The sequence below is a fragment of the Balaenoptera acutorostrata genome, chromosome 3 (assembly GCF_949987535.1).
Source record: "Balaenoptera acutorostrata chromosome 3, mBalAcu1.1, whole genome shotgun sequence".
Taxonomy (NCBI): Eukaryota; Metazoa; Chordata; class Mammalia; order Artiodactyla; family Balaenopteridae; genus Balaenoptera; species Balaenoptera acutorostrata.
This window is the reverse complement of record NC_080066.1, coordinates 63,974,653-63,998,019: the sequence shown is the minus strand read 5'-3', so window position 1 is coordinate 63,998,019 and position 23,367 is coordinate 63,974,653. Positions and strand designations below refer to the sequence as shown.

Here is a 23,367-nt window from a genome sequence, read left to right as displayed (position 1 = left end):
ACACCCCAGCCATCTTTGTAAAGTTCTACCTACCCCAGATGTCCTTCATTCCCACTTCCAAGTGTCCAAGTTCTACTCCATTGCAAATGAATTCCATTTCAAATCCTCCTCCTTCCAGCCTCCTTTCCTAGATATTCCGGCCCCTAACTAATGCCAGCTCAGCCCAGACCAGAAAAGGGCTGGAAATTTCTTGGGCTGAGGACAGCCTAGTCTTCCTGGCTCTGCTGGAGACATGAGAAGGGGAGGAGGACGATTTGGACCTGGGGCTGTTTTCTGCTGATCCCTAGTCCATGCCCCAGACCCACGGGGAACCAAGGGCAGGTTCTAGGAGTCTCGTTCCCAAGGGCCTGAGCCCTGGTGAGCACTGGTTAGTTGTGCCGAGGGAAATCCCTGCTCTGGCACCATCTCTACTTGCAGGGGTTCCTGGTACCCTGAAGCTAGGAATGTGGGAAGCATGGGGAAGTCTAGATCCAGATCCTATTTCTGCATTTAGGAGCTGGCTGTTTTGGGAAGGATACTACACTTCTCTGGGTCTCAGTTTTCTCATTTGTAAAATGGCAAGAGTCTCAGTTATGTGCAGGGTTGCTGTAAAGTAGGTAAGATAATTTATGTAAAGCGACCAATGCATCAAATAATAGGTATTCCATAAATAGTAGCTCTTATATAGTGTAAATAATAACAGCAATGGTAAATCCCCCGCTCCACCAATTTCCTACTGTGCAACTTTGAACAAATTCCTTATTTGTTCATCAGCTCCCTCACCTGTAAAATAAGGATCGTGGTTCATCCGTTTATTTAATAAATAATTATTGAGCAACCTATTATGCGCCAGGCACAACTAAATCTGTCATTTAGTGTTAGTTAAGAGATGCAGCACAGTGCCCAGCATGTACTAGGTGGTTGATAAATGTCAGGTTTCTTACACAAGCCGCAGCTGGAGGATGGGAGGTAGGTGGGGGGAGGGAGGGGTTGGGACAGAGAAAGGGAACTCAGGAGGGGCAGAGGTGGAAGGCTGGGCCTGCCTTGAATTCCCAGCTTCCTCCCTGCCCTTTTTTCCTTCTCTTGACAGAGCCTCGCTTTGTCTCTAAGGGCGGGGGATGGTGCTGGGGCCTCTGAATAGTTTGCCCCTCTTTCTGCCCCTTGGTTTCGTCAGACTACTTCTGTAGACTAGATCCTCTGTCCCTTGCCTGTAAAATAGAGACAGTGTCTTATTCTCAGACATTGGGGCACTGCAATGTGCCCGCCGCATTAAAGTGGCATCAGGCTGAGGACCCCTGCCCCCACAAGGACATGTCCCAGAGCTGTCTCCTCACTAAGCTGGTCTCCTGCCTCAAGCTTCAGGTTCCTTTCTCAGGGATCACAGGCTGGACCCAACGCCTGTGGGCCTCTCAGCACTGAAACCCCACACCCTTCCGTTTTGACTTTGCCCAACCCCCAGCCACACCAGACCAGACCCTCACAGAGCGTTGTGTGTATGTGTGTGCACAAGCAACATGAGATCTGGTATGTAGGAAGTCTGCAATAAAAGCTGATTGAATGAATGCACAATGGATCCCCTCTGCAAATGGGGCTCATTCATTCATTCAACAAACATTTATTGAACTCATAATCCGTTTGGTTCCAGGCTCTGTGTCAAGGGCTGTGACATTCAGGTTAACAGTAGCCAAGCTCTCCAAAGACTGAATGGCATTCACAGGTTTCCTGCTCCTAACAGCCCCAGGCCCACCTGGCTCTTAGAGCACCAGGCCCCTCCCTCACCCCCAGAGACCAGAGCACTGACTCCACCACGGATTTTGACTGCAGCAGATGTTCGAGTGCTGAGTCATTGACTTCGAGGTTGAATCCCAGTGCCATAACCCATCCTGTGCCCTTAGGCAAATTATTTAACTTCTCAGAGCCTCAGTTGCCTCATCTGGAAAACAGGCATAAATAAAAGTGCTTATCTCATATTTGCTGTGAGGAATAAATGAGATGAGGCACATGTTTAGAGCAACACCCAGTGCATAGCATGTGCTCGATGAACGTGAGCTGTAACTACGACTCTTGTCTCACTCTTGTGTCACAAGTGCTTACCTCCCTCTGTCTCCTCCACAGCACCGGCCAGCACAAGCCCGAGCGCACAGGAGGTGGTCAGTGAAATAAGACCTCTTGGAAACAGGGAGATCTGATGGGACATTCTGGGTAAGGAAACCCAGAAACCAGCAAAGGCGCGGAGGTGGGGAAGAGCAGGGAGGGTCTGTGCCCGGAGAAGCAGGAAGATCGAGGGGAAGGCCTCAGGGATGGCAGCGTCTGCTCAAGAACGGGAAGCTCACTACTCAGAAGCAGCAGGTTCAGTGGCTCAACAACGCTGACTGTCCTAGTTCTTTCCCTAGGTGGCCACGTTCTGCATTTCAAGTCATAAGAAAGCCACGGGGGTCACACTCCACTTTCAGCGAGGCCTGGACTGGATGTGGCATAATTATGAAGGAAGACCAGTAATTTGGGGGGCCTTCCAGAACAAATACCCACTTTCCCCTCTTCCAGGACGCCCTCACACCTCTGCCCTATTTGGGGCAAGTAGTCAGGTGGTGGACCAGGGAACAGGTCTGGCTAACTGATGGATGTTAGCCACGACCACATGCAATCACAGAGAGCCAGAGTGGGGGGTGGAGAGGGGGCTACCAGGAAAGGACAATGCCTTACCCAGGGCTCTGTCAGAGATCCCTGGCCCTGGGTCTGTTTCTTCCTTGGTGAAATGGATACTATTCTGTAGGTTTCTTTTCCCTGTTGTAAAGATGAAAAACTGTAAGGCTGAAACCAATCTTGCCATTGGAAAAGAAAATCAAGGGTTGGAGGTAGAACTGGATGTCTTCCTTCAGAGCTAGGTGTGCCCATGTCTGGGGTGGGGTGGGGCTGCCCTGGATTGCTCCCTCCTCACTGTCAGATAGGGCAGAACCCAGCTGGCCCTGGGCCCCTGGCATTCATCCTGTGAGCCAGGGTCCCATCATTGATCAGCCCCAACTGCCTGAGAACTTCCTGGGGCTGATAAAGGAGCTCAGACCCCTGGCTCTCAAGCCTGGGCTGGAGAGAGCTAGCCACGGTCCACCACACCCCTGGATTTCCACCCTGGAGGCTGCACCTTGGCTCACATCTTTAGGGCTTTGACTTTAACCCCTAGGCTGAGGGGAGATTCCAACACTGCAAAGCATGCGCCCTAGGCCTGGCCCATCTCATCCTGATAACATCCCCAGCATCTGCTCGACTGGCCTGCACAATCTCTAGCTCCTGCACTGCTGCGACTGAACAGCGCCTCCTCTGGCCCCTCAGGCAGGGGCAGTAGGTGCTGCCATGTTGCCGGTCAGGCCCTCCTGGGCCCCCATGTGCAGCAGGGGGGTCCCCAAGGAGTGGCGTCCTTACCTCCCTGATCTGAGCGAGGCGCAGTGAAGCGAGCTGCCGCGATCTCCGGAACTCAAGCTGCTGTGGGGGACAAAGTGAAGCAGTGACCCAGGGACAGCTCCCATTCGATGGGAGTGGCTTCTTTGCCCACTCCATTCAGGACTCCCCACCTGGAAAACACTGGAATCTGGGTTGGGTTGCACTGACCACAATGCATGTCCAGTGCCTTGGTGCTTACCAACTGCTTTCACATTCCGCATTTTGTCAAAGCCCCATAGCCCCCAATGAGGTAGGCGAAGACTATCAGACCTATTTTATAGATGAGGTAGATAGGCTCAGAGAGGCAAATGGATTTGCTCAGGGTCACACTGCTGCTAGATAGAAGAGCCAGGTATAACCTGGAAACCACATGCTCATGGTGGGCAGAGTGGCACAGGCTCTGTGACTTTGGACCAGTTACCTAACCTCTCTGAACCTCAGTCTTCTCGTGAAAAATGGGGATAGTGATAGTTCCTATCTTGTTGGGTTATCGTGAAGATTAAATGAGATAATGCTGTAAAACGACCTCGGCATAGTAGTCGCATAGGGACCTGCTCAATAAATGTGAGCAATGACTGTGGTTATTATCCCAAGAATACTCAGATGCTGTCCCTGTGTCGGCCACGGCCCGGATGAAGCCCTGTTGTTACCTCTAGGCTCCCATCTTGTCTCTGTTGGTGTCATTCAAGACCTGCTAAGCTGGGCTCAGGGTCCCAGTGTGGAGAGGCAGGGACAGAGTAGGGCCACTGGACTCCTCTCCAGGGCTGCCTGCCTGGTGAAGGGGGCCGGGAGCCTGTCTACGGCTCTGGTTCACAGCCCCACGGCGGTGGCTGCCTGCTTTCTCATGTGGACCTCAGGTCTGCTCAGGGCTAAGCAGGGGCTGACTGAGATTCTGCCCTGAGTCTTTGATCCCTAGAGGTCAAGGCTGAGCATGGGAGCTGAAAGGATCAGGAGTGGTCTAGGCTCTCCAAACAGATCTCGGCCCAGTCCAGCCTGGCCCTCCAGGGTCTGTGGAAGCCCAGCTTCCCAGCATGGAGGCCCGCGCCTGGGAAGAGCTTGTTCCTTCTCTATGTGCTGGGCAACCCTGAGATGGGAGGAGGGTGGGACTGTATATATCCAGGTAAGTTTGCCTTTGGGAAGCAGAGGCAAAAGTCAGCCTCAGAGTAAAAGGCACGGGGATGTGAGTGATCCTGGGCCCAGCTGGAGTGATGCTACCCCCAGGCCCTCGGTCCTGCAGTCTCCTCCAAATTACACCAACCGTTAGCCCTGGGTTTGGACACTGCTCCTACTCACCTGCCTGCCTGCCTCCTACTCATGAATCCCCTCCAGGACAAGGCCCAGGCCGGCAGCCAGACTCCACCACCGTGCTCTGGGGTCTGCAAGAGGAGTCCCAGGTAAGACCTCCCCCGCCTCACCTACACACTTTTGGACACCCTCTTCAGGAGCCCTGCCATGAGAAGGAAGGGAGGGTAGCTCTGGCCACACTTCCTGAGACCTAAGACGTGAGTAGGCATCTCTGTGTCTACGATGAGCTCTGTGAAAGCTTTGGGGCCTGTGGGGCCGGATCCTTAGCATTTTAAAATTTTATTATGACTGTGTTTGTTTAAATATATATATATATTTATAGCTCTATGTGCCCACCGCCCCCCAGCTCCCTCCCCGGCCCCTAGTTTTTCCCCTTGGCTTTCTGTCTGGTGGCCATGTAGGGCAGCACCGTCTGAGTGCTCTTGTCTGACACCGTTTGGGTGCTGCTGTTTCTTGTGACCCTTCGGGTCTGCTCGGGGGCCAAGGTGGGGCCTGAGCGGCGGCCAGTCAGTGGAGAGCGCCTCGGCTTGTAGGGAGCCGGGGAGGGCTTGAGGGGGCCCGCGTGGGCCTCTGTGTGGGGAGGCTCCGGGGAGAGGCCCACCTCCTCCTCGCCGTCCCCCTCCTCGTCGTCACAGCACAGAGCATGGTAGAGCACTTTGTCGCTGAACCGCACCCTCTCCCGCGTGCCCGGGGTCCGCTGGGGCAGCTGGCCCTTCACAGGGCCAGCGCTGAAGGCCTCCTCGCTGGAGGAGTCCGGGGTCTCCACCCGGGGCCCGTTGGGGATGGGCATGCCGCCATTCATGAGCCGGTAGTCAGGGCCAGCCCCCGGCCGGGTCGACTCGGGGCCGTCCACGGAGTCTGAGGGGGTGGAGACGTCCAGGAAGGAGCAGAACTCCCAGCTATCCGAGAGGATGTCAGCTGTCATAAAGTCCAGGTGGCCCAGGTCAAAGGGGCCGCCCACGCCCGCCTTGTCGCTGCTGGAGGTGCTGCTCACGGTGGCTGTGGTCCAGTCATCTGGCTCCAGTTCGAAGTCGAAGTCCGAGGTTAGCTTATCGATCTGGCTCACCACCTGGCCGGGGAAGGGGAGAGGAGTGAGAGGGCCCAGGCAGCGGCCAGCTTCACCTAGGTGTGAGTGTGCCCCATCCCACCCTACTACACCCCCCCGGCTGATGACCCTACAGGACACGACTGGACTTGAGGTCACAGGTTTGTTTGCCCTGTTGAGGGCCCAAACCGGACCAGGGTGGACAGAGCTGGTTCCGGCCCTTCCCCTGGTTCCACTCCTCAGTGCCTTTGGGGGAAGGGGGATGCCTTCCAGCCCTGCACCCCATCCATTCACACGCCCCTCTGCCCCAAAGCCAGCTGCTGTTCTGGGGGGCAGCCCTGGTGCTCAGAGCTTGATCTTCCTTTGGTTGACAGGGGGCCATTTAAAAAGGGCTGAGAGACTCCAGCAAGGCCACTCAGTGGTAGGATGAGCAGCCCACCCACCCTTGGAGAGGAAATGATACATGGCAACTGCAAAGAAGACCCTGCCCAGGCTTTCTGAAGCATCCTGGACCAGCTCCTGCAGTGGGTCAGCAAGTGCCCCCCATGGGTCTCCACTACCCCACCCCTACATAGCCCTGCAGCCTCTTCCTTCCTCCCCTTCCCTGCCTCTTGATGAGTGAAGATCGATCCTGGTTTGATGGGGAAGGGATAAAGCAAGCATTATTTGGTAAGCAATAAGAAAACCATCCATCCTGGGCCCAGAACTGCTGGTTAAGTGCCCTCAGGGGCTACAGAGGTCACTGCACCCACCTGCCCCGCATGAGGTGAAGCCCTGTTTCATGCAGGAGGCCCTGCCTCAGGACAACCCTTGCCTAGGCCACTGTCAGCACAGACATCGGCAATGAAGACGGTGAGGGAGAAAGCGAGACCCAGTCAGACATAGGGAGAGGACAGAGCAAGGGGAGGAGAGGAGATTCAGGCCAAAATCCAAACCAGTAGAACAACAACAACAAAAGCAAAGCGGAGGGACCAAGAGACCCAGAGACAAAGACATAGGCAGTGAGTCATCAGGCCCAGGAGCTAGGTCCCAGCCCTCTCCAGTGCTCTTTTCCTGGGGTCAGAGAGGTCAGTTAATTCATTAACTAATGAAGTCCTTAATTCAACAAACATTTACTGAAGATGACTGCTGTCCAGGGATGTGCTAGGTGTTCAGCAAGGAGTGGGGGTGGCGAGTGCCTCAAAGTGCAAGTGGAAAGCAAGGGCAAAGATGATGGGTCAGGAGGAGTCTGGCTCAGTGAGACGTCTACTGCGTCAGGAGTCAGGAGCTCTGACGCTGGCAACCTGGTCAGTCGTTTTCCCTCTCTAGGTCTCAGTTTCTCAATCTGTAAATGGGGAGTTGGGTGACTAGTTTATCTCCAAGCTTCCTTCCATCTCTGAGATTCTAGGACTCTGTATTTAGAGGAGTGACTTGAGAAGCTGTTTTGGGGTGTCAATGCCTAGGGATGCCCACTTCCCCCAGCCCCAGACCAGGGATGGAAGGAACACTCGGCTGAGGCCTATGGAAGAGCTGGGGGAGTCAAGACACCCGGGTTCCTGATTCGGCTTAGACGTCAAATGTTCTGTGTGGGGGCTTCCCTGGTGGCGCAGTGGCTGAGAGTCTGCCTGCCAATGCAGGGGACACGGGTTCGAGCCCCGGTCTGGGAAGATCCCACATGCCGTGGAGCAACTGGGCCCGTGAGCCACAACTACTGAGCCTGCGCGTCTGGAGCCTGTGCCCCGCAACGGGAGGGGCCGCGATAGTGAAAGGCCCGCGCACCGCGATGAAGAGTGGCCCCCACTTGCCGCAACTAGAGAAAGCCCTCACACGAAAACTAAGAGACCCAACACAGTCATAAATAAATAAATAAATAAAGTATTAAAAACTATTAAAAAAAAAATGTTCTGTGTGTCTTTGAGTAACTCACATAATCTCTCTGGACTTCAACTTCACTCACCACCAAGTGGGTATGATAATCTCAGGCCTGCCAACCTCACCAGAGCTTCCTGAGGAACAATGAGAAGGCAGTAAAAGGGCTTCGTGGGGGCACTGGTGATAAAAGTGACATCATCTCCCATCTCTGAGCACCTACTATGTGTCAGGCTTTCCACCCACGAGATCATCTCCTGAGTTTATGGATGATGGGCCAGAGGCACCAGTCACCGGGGACCTGAGATTCCCACCTCCGCCGGCCCTGAAACACTGCACATGGCTGAGGTGCTGCCGTGATCTCTGGGCTTGGACAGGCAATGGGGATAGGGCTCTACCCTCCAGTCTGACCACCCCAGTCCCACACCCTAGAATGACTCCCCCACTTCAGAGAAGCTCGCATCCCCCTGAAACCCTTGCTTAACTCAAGCCCCACCTGAGAACTGGAGGGAGCTCTGGCCTAGAGTAGGGGCTCTCAAACCCGGGTGCGCATCAACTCCCCAGAGTCTCCGATTCAGTAGGTCCCAGTGGGGCTCAAGAGGTGCATGTCTAACAAGCTTCCAGGTGATGCTGTTGCTGCCGCTGTTGGTGCAGAAACAGACTTTGAGGCCCACTGGCCTAGGGGACAGGGGATTTAAGCCGGTGAAAAATAGCACCCCAGGGCATGGCCGCCCTGGGGAGAGGCCCTGTGCCCCTGGGACAGCCACACACGCTAATTAGACTCCGCTGATCAAGCAAAGCTGCCGAGAGTCTGCTGCTGTCTGAGGGTGGGAGGATGATGGTAGGAATCTGGAGTTAAATGACTCAGCTGTGAACTCACAGCGTCGCCTGTGGCCAGGCCAGGCCCCGAAGCTGGGCTCCTAATCCCCTGTGAGGAAGATGCAGGGTCCACAGAGCAGGAACCCTAGAGCCTCAGGCCTGGACACTCTTCCCGCCCAAGAAGCCCTTGCCGGCCATCTGCTCAGGAGGCCTTCACGTTCAGGTCCTTCCCCTTCTCCATTAGAATGCCCCTCTCTGTTTCCATCCTGGGAGAGTGGAGGGAAGGAAGGGAGGGAGGTCTGGGCTCAAGTCCCAAGTCTGCCCCATCTTGGCTAAGAGGCTTGAGAGGCAGGTGATTTCCCTCTCCATGTCTCATTTCCTCCCCTGTAAAATAGGAGGACACACCTCTACTCGCCAGACGTTGGGGATTCAATAGATAGGAATGTGCTTTAAACTGCAGAGTCTGCACAGCCAAGCACTTAAGAACCTGGGCTCTGCAACCGGGCCTGGGGACCCAGATTATATGCAGGGCCTGGGTCAGTCCACAGACCCTGCTGCCCATCCCTGGTGCCTCATTTCATGGGGCCAGTTAGGAGGGCAGGAATAGGGCAGGCCCCAGGCTACCTACCTCCCTGCTTTGGCTGTCTTGAAATCTATGATTTCTCTCTGAGATTTAATAATCATTTTGCCTACATGTAATTTGGGATTGTCTTGGAGTGCAGGGAAATAATTATATACACAAGAGGAAAGAGAGGGGGAGAGAGAGAATGGAACCACAGAAATCACAGAACCACAGAACCTTGAAGCCAGGAGGGACTGGAGACACCGCTGAGACCACCCTTCTCCTTGTGCTTGCTCACGGGGACTAGGAGCTGAGCTGAGACTGCAAGTCAGGGGTTAAGAACGGGAATCACCTGCTCTACAGGGAGCAAGAGTGAACACTAGAGAGGAGGGGCAGGGCTAAGGGCTGGGACAAAACCTGCTGGGGGCCCCAGGCCCTGTCCCAAGGGTGTCTACAACCTCCGTCCTGGTCACAGCCTCAGCTGTCCCCCCTGAACACTGCACCCATCCAGTCTCCCCACTGACAGCAGCTTCCTGACCAGCTCCTGCTGCATCCAGGGAACTTCCTAATCAGCCAGCAGGAACACATCCCCTCTCTGCTTCCAGCACTTCACGGCTCCCCAAACTCCTGAGCCTCCCAAACACAGCCCCATAGCAAATCTGGTCACAGGTCCTGTTCTCTCCAGCAAGCAGCCTCCTCCCTGCCAGGCCTGCCCCCTCACCTGCCCAATTCACTCCACCGAGCTCACTTGTGCCTCTGGGCCTCACCTGGAATGTCTCCTTTCTTTCCCACTCATTCCCTCTCACTTCCATAAGGAAGTCTTCCCTGACCCCCAGCTGAGGACAGGTTCCCTGTAAAAGGCTCTGAAAGTACCCTGCACCTCTCCTTATTTTCCAATAGTTATCACTGCTACCCATTTTGTGTGCAGATGTTATAAGGTGGTTGATGTCTCTCTCCTCACTAGACAGGAAGCCCCATGAAGGGCAGGACTGGATCTGTCTTGCCCACCATTGCATCCCCAGTTTGGCACAGGGATTGGCACATTCTCTACAAATATAGCTTTTGAATGAGTGGATGAGTTGAGACAGAGGGCTTAATAAAACCACTTGGGGCTTCTTTTTTGAGAAAAAGTTCCACAGGCCAGGACACCCCAACACTGCCCGCCCTAGCTGGCCCTCCAGCCGTGGGTAAACCCCTCTCCAAAGAAAGCACGTCTGTGTTCCCTAAGGCCCCAGGACTGAGGACCCAGGGAGCCCCAGAACGTGTTTATCTCCTCCCCCTTCACCTCTGGCCCCTTCAACTCCCTTGACAAGCTGCTACCTCCTTCCCTCCCTCCCAGCTCCCCGGGCAGCTGGTTACATAACTGGGGATTCTGCATTATTTATGACCACTGATTATTTTTTAATTCTTGATTACGTTATTTATTGTCTTCCTGGAGGGCTGTGGAGTTGGGGAAGGGGTGGCAGGGAGCGAGTTGACCGTGATTCATGATTTTCATTCTGCAAGTTGGCATAATTGGCCGGGGAGCTTCTTGAATCTGTCTGGAGGAGGAGAACGCAAAGGGAAAAGGGAGGAAAGGAAGGTGAGAAAAAAAAAATAATAGGAAAAAATCTGCACAATTCTTGCTGAGCTGCGGGTGATGGAGCTGACCCACTTTGGCACAGCTCTGTGGTCCCCAGCCTCTCCTGCTCCAGCTGCTTCCTGGCTGGGCCACATTTATTTCATGCCTGAACGGCCCTTGGCTTTCCTTGCCACCTCATACGCAGCGCCTTGCTGAGGTGACCGCACAATCACCACCGGGCCTGCTCCCTATGAAAATTGGGTGGGGGGATCCTCCACCACCACCCCTGGCTGTGAAATGTTTGTGCCCACCCCTCCATCCTCCTGAGGTGTTCGGACCTAGGTGGGCAACTGTGCCCTTAAGTTATGTCCTACCCAAGAGTCAGTGATGATGTGAGAGACACCGGCGATCAACACAAGAGACAGTTTTGAGCCCCCATGCTGAGCGATATCTTGGGGAGGGGGCAACCAAGGAGGAAGAGGCCAAGTAACCTGCTCAAGGTAAGCTCAACATCCAAGAGGCCAAAGGCAAGCCCCTTATCCCTGGCCTTGGGGGCTCCCAGTTGATAGGAAACAGGGAGAGCAGCGGGGAGGCAGACTCCCACCCCGAAACACAACCAGGAGATTCCTGGAGAGCATGTGGGATTCTCACTGAGGACAAAATCCAAATTCCATACCGTGGCCTGCAAGGGCTCTGTGTAATCTGATTCCCTGCACCCTCTTTGACTTCCTGCTTTTCTCCTCCTAGTTCACTCCACTTCAGCTGCACTGGCTTCCTTGCTGATCCTGAACACGCGGAGCCCATTTCTTCCCCAGGATCTTTGCACAGGCTGTTTCCACCGCCAGGAAGGCTCATCCCCTAAATACCACCCTCACTTCCTTTGGTTCTCTGTTCAGAAGCCATCTTATTGGAAACCCCCTTCATATCCCCATATCACTGTCACTCTCTATTCCCTTTCCTTGCTGCAAGAGGATGGGACTGCCTACTGCAGGAGGTACTAAATGGTGCCAGCCAGGAGGTCAGGGTCCTGGCTTTGACCTCCCTGATGATGGCTAAGAAGCTGATGTGACTCCAAAAGAACAAAGCCATACATGGAGTGAGGAGCTGGCCAGTGCTAGAATATTTCATTAATAATATCTAACAGATATGGAGTGAGTTTTGTGCCCATCACTGTGCTAAGTACTTTATATCTAATATCACATTTAATTCTCACAACAACCCTGGGGCTGGGGGGTGGGGTGGGGAGTGTAAAATTTGTTATCCTCATTTACATGGGAAAACAGAAGCACAGAAAGGTAAAGAAATTTTCCCAAGTTCACACAGCTAGGTAGGGGGCAGATCTTGGATTTGAACCAGAGACATCTGGCTGTGGAGCCCATGCTCTTAGCCCGTAGGCTGTGCTGTGTCTCCAAATTAAGATCCACAGAAATCTGAGGAGCTTAGAGAGCCTGCTGGGATTGGCCTGGCATTCTGGGGTGTTGGGGAACCTAGGAGAGATGAGGGCTAATTAATGATTGACCGTCATATCCCTCTGCAGCACAATTTTAGCTTTCAAAGCATTTACATTCCTCACCTCGCTTAGTCCATTAAACTACTTTTCCCATTCATGGGACAGAACTTGTTCCTCATCGCCTGGGAGGCCAATGGCAGAGATACAGCAGGGGTCTGGAAGGGTAGGGGAGGTATGGGACAGGAAACTCCAAATCCTTTAGGGGTGTGAGTAGGTGTTGGCCCCCGTACCGCATGCCAAACCCTGATGAAACCCTAAGATCACACTGAGGTGAGAATGATCATATCCCCATCTCAGAGATGAGCAGACTGAGGCTCAGGGGCCTGGGAAGGGCGTGCACTGGTGTCCCTTGTCTTTCTACGAACTTCAGGCTGTGTGCTCAAGAGGGTGAGGAGAGCCTGCCATGATCAGTGGTGTCTGGGGCTGGGGAAGGGAGCAGCAGAGAGAGGAGAATTACAGAAGGGGACACAGCTAAGCCCTTCCTCTCTGCTGGCCTTGCTCCTTCATCAAGCATCCTGTGCTGCTCCCCAGCAGTCTTGCATGTGAATCTTGTCTTCACATCCAAGTGCTCTGCCCCCCTGGCATGAGAACCCCATTGGTGAGCCCTGAGCTGGTACTGCCTGGGGAGTGGGGTGTGATGAGGGAAAAGTGTCTGCCACCCTCTCGACCTTGGGCCCATCCACACCCCCAAGGGAAAATGCCATACTAAGCTACTGAGAAGGAGCGCCTGACAGATCCAGCTTTACGGCCCCCGCGGAGGACCAAGATCGCAGGTTCCAGGGAGCAGGGGGACTGAAACCCTTTACTCCAAACCAGAGTTTGGCGTCCCCCACTCAGTAACCGCATTCCTGACAAATCCCATCCAACAGGAAGTCAGTTATGGCATCTATTCTTCTGTCTGGGCTTCCCAGAGCCTCACCTGCCTTCTACAACACTTCCTCTGCCCATCACCCCATGTCCAGACCCTGCCTGGGGGATGGGGGAGCTCTGAGGCCTGGTGCCCCCTCCCAGCTGGGTGCCATTGGCAGCGGGCAGGCAGTGGCATACGGGGTAGACTCTGGTTGCCGTAGCAACCTGCCAAAGTCTTGGGTGGAGGCACATGGCCTACAGGGTGTGTGGGGGGAGGGGACTCATCTCTCCCTGTCCTAGCTCAGGTCTCTAGGCTGCAAATCCTGGGAATCTGAAGCTCTGCTGTTCGAGACATGGGAGTAGGTGAGTGTGTGTGCTGGGAAGGGACATGTAAAAGATCTGCCAATGAATCCGAGCACTTCTGAGCTCCCTGCCTCACCCCTAAAGGGTGCTCCTCAGAGCATCACAGCATGAGCATAAGCTATCACCTCTAGAAGACCCCTGTCAACATGCAAAGATATCAATTAGCCCACCTGCTGAAGCCCCAAAGTAGGCAGCAGGAACCTGAGTTCTAGGCTTAGTTCTGCCACTGGTAGGCTGTGTGACCTTGGACAAGTCCCTATTCCTCTCTGGCCTCATTTTCTTCAACAGCAGACAAACAGGGATGGTCTGGATGACCTGTGAGATGCCTTCAAGCTCTGGATGGCTATTCGGGGAGGGGTGGCAGGTGCCTGGAAGATGCTCAGTTGGGAGTAGGCTCTGAGCTTATTGAAGCTGCCTCCCAGGCTTAGAGTCAATCCTGGCTCTTTCTGGGCAGGCTTGCTGGGGCATAGGTCCCATGCCCCTGCCCGAGACTGAGACTCTGGACAGTTCCCATGGTCCTGATAGAACCACAGAGCATCTGAAATAAGATGGGGGTGGGGAGAGTCAAAGAGGGGACTGTAGTCCTCTGGACCAAAGAGGTTGGGAGAGGAGGGGTTGCTCAGGGGCATCTGCCTTTTGACCTCCAAACTGTATTCTCAAAGATGTTCAGTCCAGACCATGGCCAGCCTAGTCCATGGGAAGAAGCACCACACTTCTCTTTACCTGCAGCAATAGCCATTCCCACCTCCTGAGAAAGGACTTCCTAGTACGCTCCTCCATGAGGCTGCCTCTGGGCAGAGGGGCTGCCCTGCCCAACCCCTGCTTCTGTCCCAGCATTTCCACAACCCCCTCTACTCCGAACATGACTCCCTTCCAACACCCTCTGCTCCTTGGCTCTCAGGCCAGGCTAGAATGCCACTTTCCCAGTCAGGATTTGGTCCACCATCACCCCCTTTCCCCAGCCTTCCTAGCGCCCCCATCTTCCCCATACAGCTGGCTGGGGAGAGCTCAAGCCCATAACTCCAGTTCAGTCACTCTTCCTGCCATCTCTGCAGGGACCCTGGTTACAAGGAGTTGAAATTTGGCTAAAGCCCACCTGGCTGGCATAATGGCACCCAGCAGGCAAATTTAGGCCAGCGGCTCAGAACGCTGGTCATGCATTTTGGGCTCGAACACAGCCCAGTGGGCAGGGCTGAGGACATGTGTACCTCATTACCCTGGTGATGTGGGAAGCAGTAATTAAACCGGGCTCCGCTTAGAGAGACAGAGAGGGACACATATCCCAGGATCTCTCGCTGACTTTTCAGCCTTGGCAAAAAACATTCAGAACTGTGGGACGGGGATGCATCCCTTCAGAGGAGATTCCTGCCCCTGCCAATGTACTGATACCCACTAGCAGCGCCCTAGACCCATTCCCACCTCAGGGCAGGGAAGACATAGCTGGCTTTAATTTTTCCAGGATCAAGGGTTCTAAGTATCTGTGTGATCTCTGGGGAACGCTCTGAGCTGGGCCTTGAGCAGCAGGGACTGCCTCAGTAGAGCCATCCACACTCTCCCAGGGCCACTTATAAGCCAGTCAGAGTCTGGGAGGCAGATGGTGGGGTCAAAGGTCAGCTTGGGTCCCAGAAGAATGTCTTCCACTAAGAGGATGTTGTGGGATTCAGTCCTTACTGGCCACCTTGCAGCTCTGAACCATGGGCCCACAGCATGCTGCCCAAGCAGTCTCAGGATCACTGAGGCCCCTCCAGCCCTGGGGTACAGTGAGATCATCAGCGAAGCAGATTTGGGGAAAGAAGAACAAGGAGAAGGAAGTACCCAGCAGAGTGACCCAGGTGCGCACAGCTTTGAGCGTGCACACACACACACACACACACACACACACACACACACACACTTAAACACATACATGTGAGTACGTTTCCTGGGCCAGGCCCAGGAAAACCGGTCTAGGGGCTGCCTGGCCCCTTACTTACCTCCCTTAGCTCCTTGGCCACCTCCTTGAGCTCCCGCAGTATGTCCTCCAGCTGCCCAATGACCATCTTCATGCGCTGTCGAATCCGCTCCCGCTCACCACCACTGCTGGGGTCGTCACTGGGCTGCCCGAGGTCCGGGGTGCCCCGAATGTTCATCCTTTACCACGTGGCCGCAGGCCTGCCCATACTCCCCCCAGCCGGGCACACGCTGCGTCTGCCTCCACGGAGCCCCCCTCAGCCGGGCAGAGCTCCACATCTTAACGGCCCCCTAGCCCACCCTGGCCCTGGGTGGCCCTCACCCAGCCCCTGCCCCCTGCCACCCCGCCTCCTCTACCTCTGGGTGGGGAATGGGACACCCAGAGGGAGACAGAGTCTGACCAAGGGGGTCAAGGTGAGGACACAGGAGAGCAGGGGGAGGGGCCTTGGGTCTCAGGAGTGGCCTCTAGGACTTGAAGTGCCTGTGGGTATGCTGAGCTGGACACAGAGGCAGGGGGATGACTCTGCAGGGACTAAGGGTAAGAGATGCCCTTGGGATGGGCGGAAGGCAGCAGTAATCCCCTCACAACTCCTAGGAAATTGCAAAGGCAGAGGTCTCGAGATGCAACTGACACCTGCAGAGGGATGGTGGCTGGGGTCTTCCAGATGTGAAGGGGGCTCCAGATGTGGGTGGCTCTGGGAAGGGAGCTGGATTGGAGGAGGGCAGCCCCCTGCAGAGAGAGCGAGCCTGGCGTCAGCCCTCCCAGGTTGCAGCACCCGCCGGCAATGCTACTGCCTTCCTCCTCACCCCAGCCTGAACCTTTCCTCGCTGGGGATTTGGTTTTATTTATTTATTTTTTTGTAGGGAGGGATGATGGAGGCAGATGCTCTATAGCACAGCCCCTCCACTAAAGGGAAAACAGAAGCCCCTGCTTTAGAAGCTGAAGTCCTCAGCCTGCGATGGGGCACCCTGCCCTGGCTCTCCCCAACGCCCCCCCACCCCAGTCAGGCCTGGCCCCGCTGGTTCACTGGAGGGCCTCTCCAGACATCCATCCTCCCTCCCAGTGCCCCCGGGGTGCCCTCGTTCCCGGCTGGACCTTCCCTTCCCCTGCCCCGCCTTCTGTGAGAACCCCCGCTCTGCTCCCGGACTCACCAAGGAGGGCAGTGGGGGCACCGGCCTTCCTTCCGCGCAGCGTCGGGGGCCAAGTCCCAAGGCGAGGTTGGGGGGCCCCCAAGGCTCCCTAGGGCGGGCTTCTCTCTCTGGACCCTTCGGCCCTTGGCCTCAAGGAGGTCCTCAGAGCCGCCACTGGAGACATCTGGACGGTGGGAGGGGGCGGGGCCTCCACGCTCCAAAGAAGAGGCCAGGAAAAATCTCTCCCAACCCCCGCCGGGCTCTGGTGGGGAATGAGCAAGGGTCCGGCGGGTCCGGGGCTCTGAGGCCACAGGTGAACCGGGCACAGGGCGACCGAGGCGACGCCGGTCCGGTCCCAGCACGCAAGCCAAAGTCTGAGGGATCGGAGGGCGCCGGGATCCCTTCAGCCCACGCCCGGCATTCCCGGGGCTCGGCACCGTCCTGAATTCGCTCTGTCCAGTCCAGATCGGCCGGCTCCGGGCTCCGCCGGGGTCTGCCCTGCCCTGCCCGGAGTGAGCTGGCACCCGTGGGCGCCCGGGGCGCGCTCAGCCCGGACCCCGAATGACCGCGCTCCGGCACCTGCGGCGTCCGGAGCGGCCGCGAGGGTCTGCTCAGCCTAGCCCCGGGGTCCTCCGGGGGCGACAACACTCCCGCGGCTCAGTCCACGGTCGGAAAGGTCCGGAATCGCCGGGCCCCGGGGGGAGGGGCGGTGTTGGCCGCGGGGACCAGGTCCCCGCCGGGCCGGGCCGAGGGAGCGCGGGGCAGGGGGCCCGGCCGGGCTGGGTCTGGCGGCCGGGCGAGGGCGGGAGCGGCGCCGGGCGGAGGAGAGGAGGCGAGAAGAGCAAGAGGAGGAGGCGAGGCGAGGAGAGACGAGGGGAGGGAGCGCGCGGCGGGCCCGGCGGGCCGGGGCGCACGGGGCTCGCAGCCTCCGCTCCGCTCCGCCGCCTCCCGCCCGCTGGCCCTCGGCTAGCAGCCTGGCCAGCCCCCGGGCGCCCGGTTGTGCCGGTGGGGCCACCGGGCGCCGGGTCGGGCTGGGCCTCCCTCGGCCGCCTCGCCCCGCCCTGCCCCTCCGGGCTCCGCGGGCCTGGGCCCGCTTCCCGAGCGCCGCGCCGCCCGCGCCCCGGCCGCCCCCTGCCCGCCCCACCGCCCCACGCCGGACTGGCCGCCCGGGCGGGCGCTAGCTCCCTCAAAGGCCGCCCAGCTTGCTCGGCTCCTCTCGCCTCGGTGCTGTCAGGGAAGGGGCCGGCCCCGCGCGCCGGGAGGGAGCTTTTAAAGCGACACACACGCCTCCCAGCGCCGAGCACCGACCGCGCGAGCCGGGGGGTCTCGCCACCCCGGGGGCTGGGAAACGTCCAGCGCTTGCGGGGCTGGAGGCGGGCTCACCCGGGCGCACTCCTGTTGACCTCGGGGCGCGGAGGGGCAGCGGGTTAGGGGCTTACTCAGTTCCTTCCTACCTTTCCAAAAGCCCCTTCCCCCACTGCGGTGCGCCCCGGGCTTCCCTTTTGGCTAAATTGCCCGCATCCAGGCCCTCCCCCTTCCCCCATCATACCTCAAACTACTCCCAGACGTTGCCTTAAGTCAGATTCATTAAGAAAATAGAATACTGACAGCCTTTACTGAGCACCTACTGTGTGCCAGGCTCTGGGCTGGATGGGGCTGGAGTTGGAGATTCTGCAGATGACAGGAATGCATTAGACACAGGTCACTTTGTTCAGTTATTCATCCATTTACTCAACATTTATTCAGCACCTTCCGTGTACCAGACCCCACGCTAGACTCTGGCGTCTCAAGAAGGAAAAGCAACACTTCAGGAAGCTCACAGCTTGTGAGGACACTCCTGAGTAAACTCAGGGGCGGTAAATGCAGGGCAAAGGCAAGTTCCAGAAGCAATGGTAGGGGAGGGGGAGGGTGGGAGCAACCCAGGCCAGGGGCTGGCAAGCTCTCCTTGAGACAAGCCCTGAGCTGAATCTCAAAGGAGAAGTAGGAGTTACCCAGGTGACTGTCAGTGTGGGGGACGTGTCGGTGAGCATTCCAGGCAGGGAGGAGGGTGAGAGCAGAGGCTCAGAAGCAGAAGTGAGGGGGAGCCGGGGGTTGAACCAACTGTGGCCTTTTAGAGATAACCATTTTGACAGATCTGTGGAAAGTGGATTTGAGGAAGACCAGATCCTGAGAGACCCAGAGGCCATGGTTAGAAGCTTGGATTTTATCCTGAGGTAAAGGGAAGCTATGGTGTTAGGGAGGAACCCGGTCCTGCTCACCTCTCAGGAGATCCCTCTGGGGCTTTGAGGATGATGGATCTGGGGGCAAGGACACTGGCAGGAGACCAGTTAGGAGGCTATTACAAAAATCGAGCTGAGAGAGGAGGGGCCTGCATGGCAGTAGGGATGGAGAGGAGGCAATGTTTTGAGAAATAATTTAGTAGAACATGGGAGGACTTGGAGACTGGTTGAACTTGGAGAGCGAGTGGGAGTCCAGGATGCCTCTGCTTATAGCTTGAGAGACTAGGTAGATGGTTGTGCTACCCACTGACTTAGAAGAACAGGTCTGGGGTGAAGATGAGGCATCTAATCTGGGACAGGTGGAGATATTCTGAAGACAGTTGAGTATACGATCTATGCCTGGGCTTGAGAGTTTTTTTTTTTTTTAATCATCATTAGAGGGGGCTGAAATTAACCAGGAAGCCTGTGTAGACCAGTAACAAAAGCAGTAGGTCAGGCTGGAGCCTTGGAAAATAGTCCCTGAGAAAGATGGAGCTGGAGTGGTCAGGGAAGTAGAAGAACCAGGAGAGTGGGCATCATGCAGACTCAGGAGGAGAGGATTTGGAGGAAGCAAGTGCTCCACAGTGTCAAAGGCTGCAGAGAGCAGCTGTGAGAGAAGGAATGGAAAGTATCTATTGTCCTGGTATTAGGAAGCCAGTGGTGGTGTAGCAGGGGCAGGGTTTTTTGTTTTTTGTTTTTTTTGGTTTTGGGGGTTTTTTTTGGTGGGGAGAAGGTGGGAGGAGGCAGGTTGTTGGGCACTGAGGGCTGAGTGGTTGGTGAGAAATAGGAATTAGTGAGTATAGGTGACATTGTCAAAAGTTCAGATGACAAGGGAGTAAAGATCTTGAACTAGAGGCAGATGAAGGGTCAAGGGAGGTGGGGCTGGATGGTGGTTTGAGGCTGACCCACAGGGGGCTTGAATTTCAGGGATGGTGATGTGTCATGGGTACTAACGGTTTTACTTGTTCTCCTAGTTCTCTCAGAGGTGTGTTCACAGGGGTCCTCTGGAGGCACTGGGTCCTCCAGAAGCTGTGAAGGTGTGAATTCAGCTGCCTGGGGTGGGGGAGATGTTCTCCTGGGAAGGTGGATCCAGAGGGCCCACAAATCACTTCGTTTAAAATTTGTGGTAAAATACATATTACAAAAATTTTACCATCTTAATGATTTTTAAGTGTACAGTTCAGTGGCATTAAGTGCATTCATGTTGTTAGGCAACCATCACCACCATCCATCTCCAGAACTCTTTTCATCTTGCAAAACTGAAATTCTGTACCCATTAAACATTAACTCTCCATCCCCCTCCCCCCACCCCCTGGCAACTAGTACCATTCTACTTTTTGTCTCTATGAGTTTGACCAGTTTAGATACCTCATATAAGTGGAATCATACAGTCCCACCAATCACTTTCACAGAAGCTATGATGTTAATAGATTGCCAAAATAAAAAATGGACTGTGCCTGAGAAAACAAAATGAGTTTCTTATCTTAGGTCCATGGAACCATCTGCCCACGTCCAGGATGGGGGAGGTATATTTCAACTTGGGAGTGTTAGGAGACAGTGAACTCAGTTTGAAAGGATGGGATGTGACTACTTAATACCTAATTGATCTTGGGTTGCGTTAATAGAAGTATGGTGTTTAGAAGAAGAGAGGTGACATTTCTTCTGTCCTCTGTGTGGATCAAACTATGTCTAGGACCCCATTTCACTGGGTATGTCCACAGGAGGGCAGCCACAATGGAGGAGGTATGTGTGGGGAAAGGGAGGACTGGTGTGTATGTCCTGTGAAGAAGAGTTAAGCTGGTCAGGGAAGGCTGGAGAAGAGGAGTCTCAGGAGAAGGGGTCTGTCTGTAAATCCTCAAAGGCTGCCACAGGGAGAGGTGGTACTCGGGCTCACCTTCCTTAGTATTCACAGATTGACCCATTCTCCCTTCCCCCCAGCCTCCCTGGCCACCTGCCCAGATATCCCATCCTTCAGATCTCTGTTTAGATCTACCCCCCACCTCCAGACAGCCTTCCCTAGCCCTTCAGTCAATAAGGAGGAACAGAAGTACTCTTTTGGACCTTAACCAAATGTTTCCCAGGGTATTCATTTAATGTGCTAGCTGTGTGACCTTGGGCAAGTCACTTAACCTCTCTGAACAGGGATAAGGAGCCCATAAACATTTTTATTTTTTCCTGTTTTGGCTGTTTTGCCAAAAAGGAAAAAAAAAAGTTGTTTTCTACTGTCTCTTTGACTCAGAAAAATAGAGATGATAATAGTACCTACTTTCCAGGGTCTTGTGAGCACATGGAAGTACTTGGCCCAATGCCTGGGACCTGGTAGGTACTCCATAGATGGTAGCTGCTATAGACTCTTTTAAATGGCTTTGTGTCTGTAAGCCTTATTTCCTTGTGAGGCTGTGAACTCCCAGGGTGGTGTCTGCCCTTGTCTCTCACATGGACCAGTGGAGTGGAGTGGAGTGTGACAGCTAGTGACTTTTACTTTGGCCTGTTTTCCATCATCCCACTTCATGCATCCCTTTCCTTTGGGAAATTCCTCCCTGTTGTCACATAGTCCTGGTGGGCTGTCTGTTAAAGTACCCACTGTTCCCACCCATCCCTATCCCATTGCCAGCAGGTAGGCATGTGACCCAGACTTCACCAATCACAGAACCCCATTTTCCAGCACCAGTGATTGGCCCAAGGGGTGAGCACATTCCCAAGCAGGGCCAATCAGACTCTTTCCCTGGGATTGATATGTGGATGCGGAGAAAGAAGCCTTCTTTCCACTGGGACACAAAGCTTGATGCTGTAGTCCCAAGGCTGCAAACAAGTCATCTTTCCCACTAAAAGTTGGACCCAGGCAAGGCAACAGAGGGGAGGGGAATTTAGAGAGCATGATAGCAGCATTGCTGAGAGTCCCAATTTGGGCTCTCATGGCCTTTGTTCCTGCAGTCCTTCTTTTAGTCCTGGGAGCTGCAATAACATCCTATCCATCTGTAAGAGCCAATACGTTCCTTTATTGCTCCAGCTTGTTTGGTTGGGTTCTTGTCTCATGCAACAAATAGGAGCCTGACAAATACACTCAGAGACTACTAAATGAATAGATGATTGACTAAATGATTGGGTTCCCAGATGGGGTGGGATGTCCAAAGTTCCTGAAGCTAGAGGGTTGGGAGCTGCTGCCCTGTGGCCATGGAAGGGAGGTAGGGTATTTGGGAGGATACTGCATCAGGCAGGCTTGGATTTGTGTCCCAGCTCTGCCATTCACTAGCTGTGTGATCTTGGGCAAGTTACTTGCCCTCTCTGAATTTGAGGTTCCTTATCTGTAAAATAGGCAAAATAATAGTTACTTTACAGGGTTGCCTTGAGGATGGAATGAGATAAGGAACAAGAAGCACCAAACATAGTCCCCAAGGTGAGGGTAGGGGAGGCAGGAGCTAGTAGCTGTTTTTATTAGCCTGCACTCGATTGTGGAGGATTGGGCAGGACTGAGATTGGCATGCAGCTCAGGAGGGAACAAAGATTCAATCTGTAAGCTGGATTCTCTGAAGGAGTGGGTCCTGGCATGAGGGAGGCTGTGCCAGGGCCAGAGTGAGTGTGTTCAGGCTTGAGAGAGAGAGAAGACAGAGATAATAGAGCAGCTAGCACTTAGGCAGTGGAATTGGAAGGATCTGGCTCATAAGCTAGCTTTTCCGCTAACCGTGTGACTCACTAAATCTTCCAAGCCTCAGTTTCCCTTCTCTGTAAATCCCTTCCTGAGAATTGTCTTGAAGACTAAATAAAGCAGTCCATGTACCATGTTCAGCACAGGGCTTAGTAGGTGTTCAATAAAAATTAGCTATTATTATTGATATTTGTGGCTTCAGGAAATTTTCTGAACACAAAGGTGGGATGAGTGTATAACTCTATAGACAAACTTTTCATGAGGAAGTCCCCAAGTCAAGGAGAGTCCGTATCTGAGTCTCCCAGGAAAGGCCATTTCAGAACAACTAGGTGTCATAAGTCCTTCTGTGTCTGGATAATGGTGGGGCTCACAATGGGGAAGCCATGTCTGGGGACATTTCTACCATCATCCTGCCCACCGTAATCTCCTCAGCTCAGGAAAGGTTCTCAGAGCTTTCTACACTGGCTGCTTCCTCTTCCTCACGCCTCATCACCCTCAAACCTTGTAACCAGGTGGCGGTTGGCATTGCATGGCTGAAATCACCCTCACCGAGCAAGACCCTGATCTTGCTAAGACCAGCGGACACTTTTCCTCCTCTGCCAAAGGCGATGGCTTTGTGGTACTCGACCCTGTGGGGGCTCGTCCTACTTCCCGGTACCCTCTCCTCCATGGCATCATGTCTCATTTCTCCGGATTCTCTTCCTACTTCTCCGAGGCCTGCTTCTCAGTTGGCTTAGTGTCTTCTCCCTCTGGTCTCTTAAGTGTTGGTGATCCGTGGGATCCTCAGGCTCTCTTCTCACTCCATACACCTTCGCCAAGGGAACTCTTTCACACTCCCTAGAAGTTCTTGCCTTCCAGTTTGCTATTTCCATGTGAGACCTTTCCAAACCTTCAGCTCATATTGCCAACTGCCCATTGGACATTTCCATGAGGCCGTCCTGCATGCACCTCAAACTCAGTGCGCCCAAGTCAGAACCCACTGTTTTTCCCCCAGAATGTGTCCCCTTTTATCTTTCCCATCTCAGAGAATGACACCACCCTCCACCCGCCCCATGCAAGCCAGAGAGTTGAGATCACCGTAGACTGTCACTCTCCCACATCCAGTT

General features: G+C 54.8%; 1 protein-coding gene across 4 annotated transcripts; it reads right to left on the bottom strand.

The window, feature by feature from the left end:
- Positions 1-1,578: 1,578 nt before the first annotated feature.
- INSYN1 (inhibitory synaptic factor 1) lies at positions 1,579-17,484 on the bottom strand. Of its 4 annotated transcripts, XM_057544394.1 has the most exons (4): positions 15,250-15,379; positions 10,410-10,534; positions 7,671-7,749; positions 1,579-5,788 (listed from the first exon to the last, which is right to left on the bottom strand). In XM_057544394.1, the coding sequence occupies exon 4, from the start codon at positions 5,642-5,644 to the stop codon at positions 5,081-5,083; it is 564 nt and encodes a 187-aa protein (XP_057400377.1). In that variant the 5' UTR covers positions 5,645-5,788; positions 7,671-7,749; positions 10,410-10,534; positions 15,250-15,379; the 3' UTR covers positions 1,579-5,080. The 4 variants fall into 4 exon arrangements, with proteins under 4 accessions (XP_057400377.1, XP_007197809.1, XP_057400375.1 ...); XM_007197747.2 differs by lacking the exons at positions 7,671-7,749; positions 10,410-10,534 and adding an exon at positions 16,379-17,484 and having other exon boundaries at positions 15,250-15,956; XM_057544392.1 differs by lacking the exon at positions 10,410-10,534 and having other exon boundaries at positions 15,250-15,375.
- Between the last annotated feature and the right edge of the window lie 5,883 nt (positions 17,485-23,367).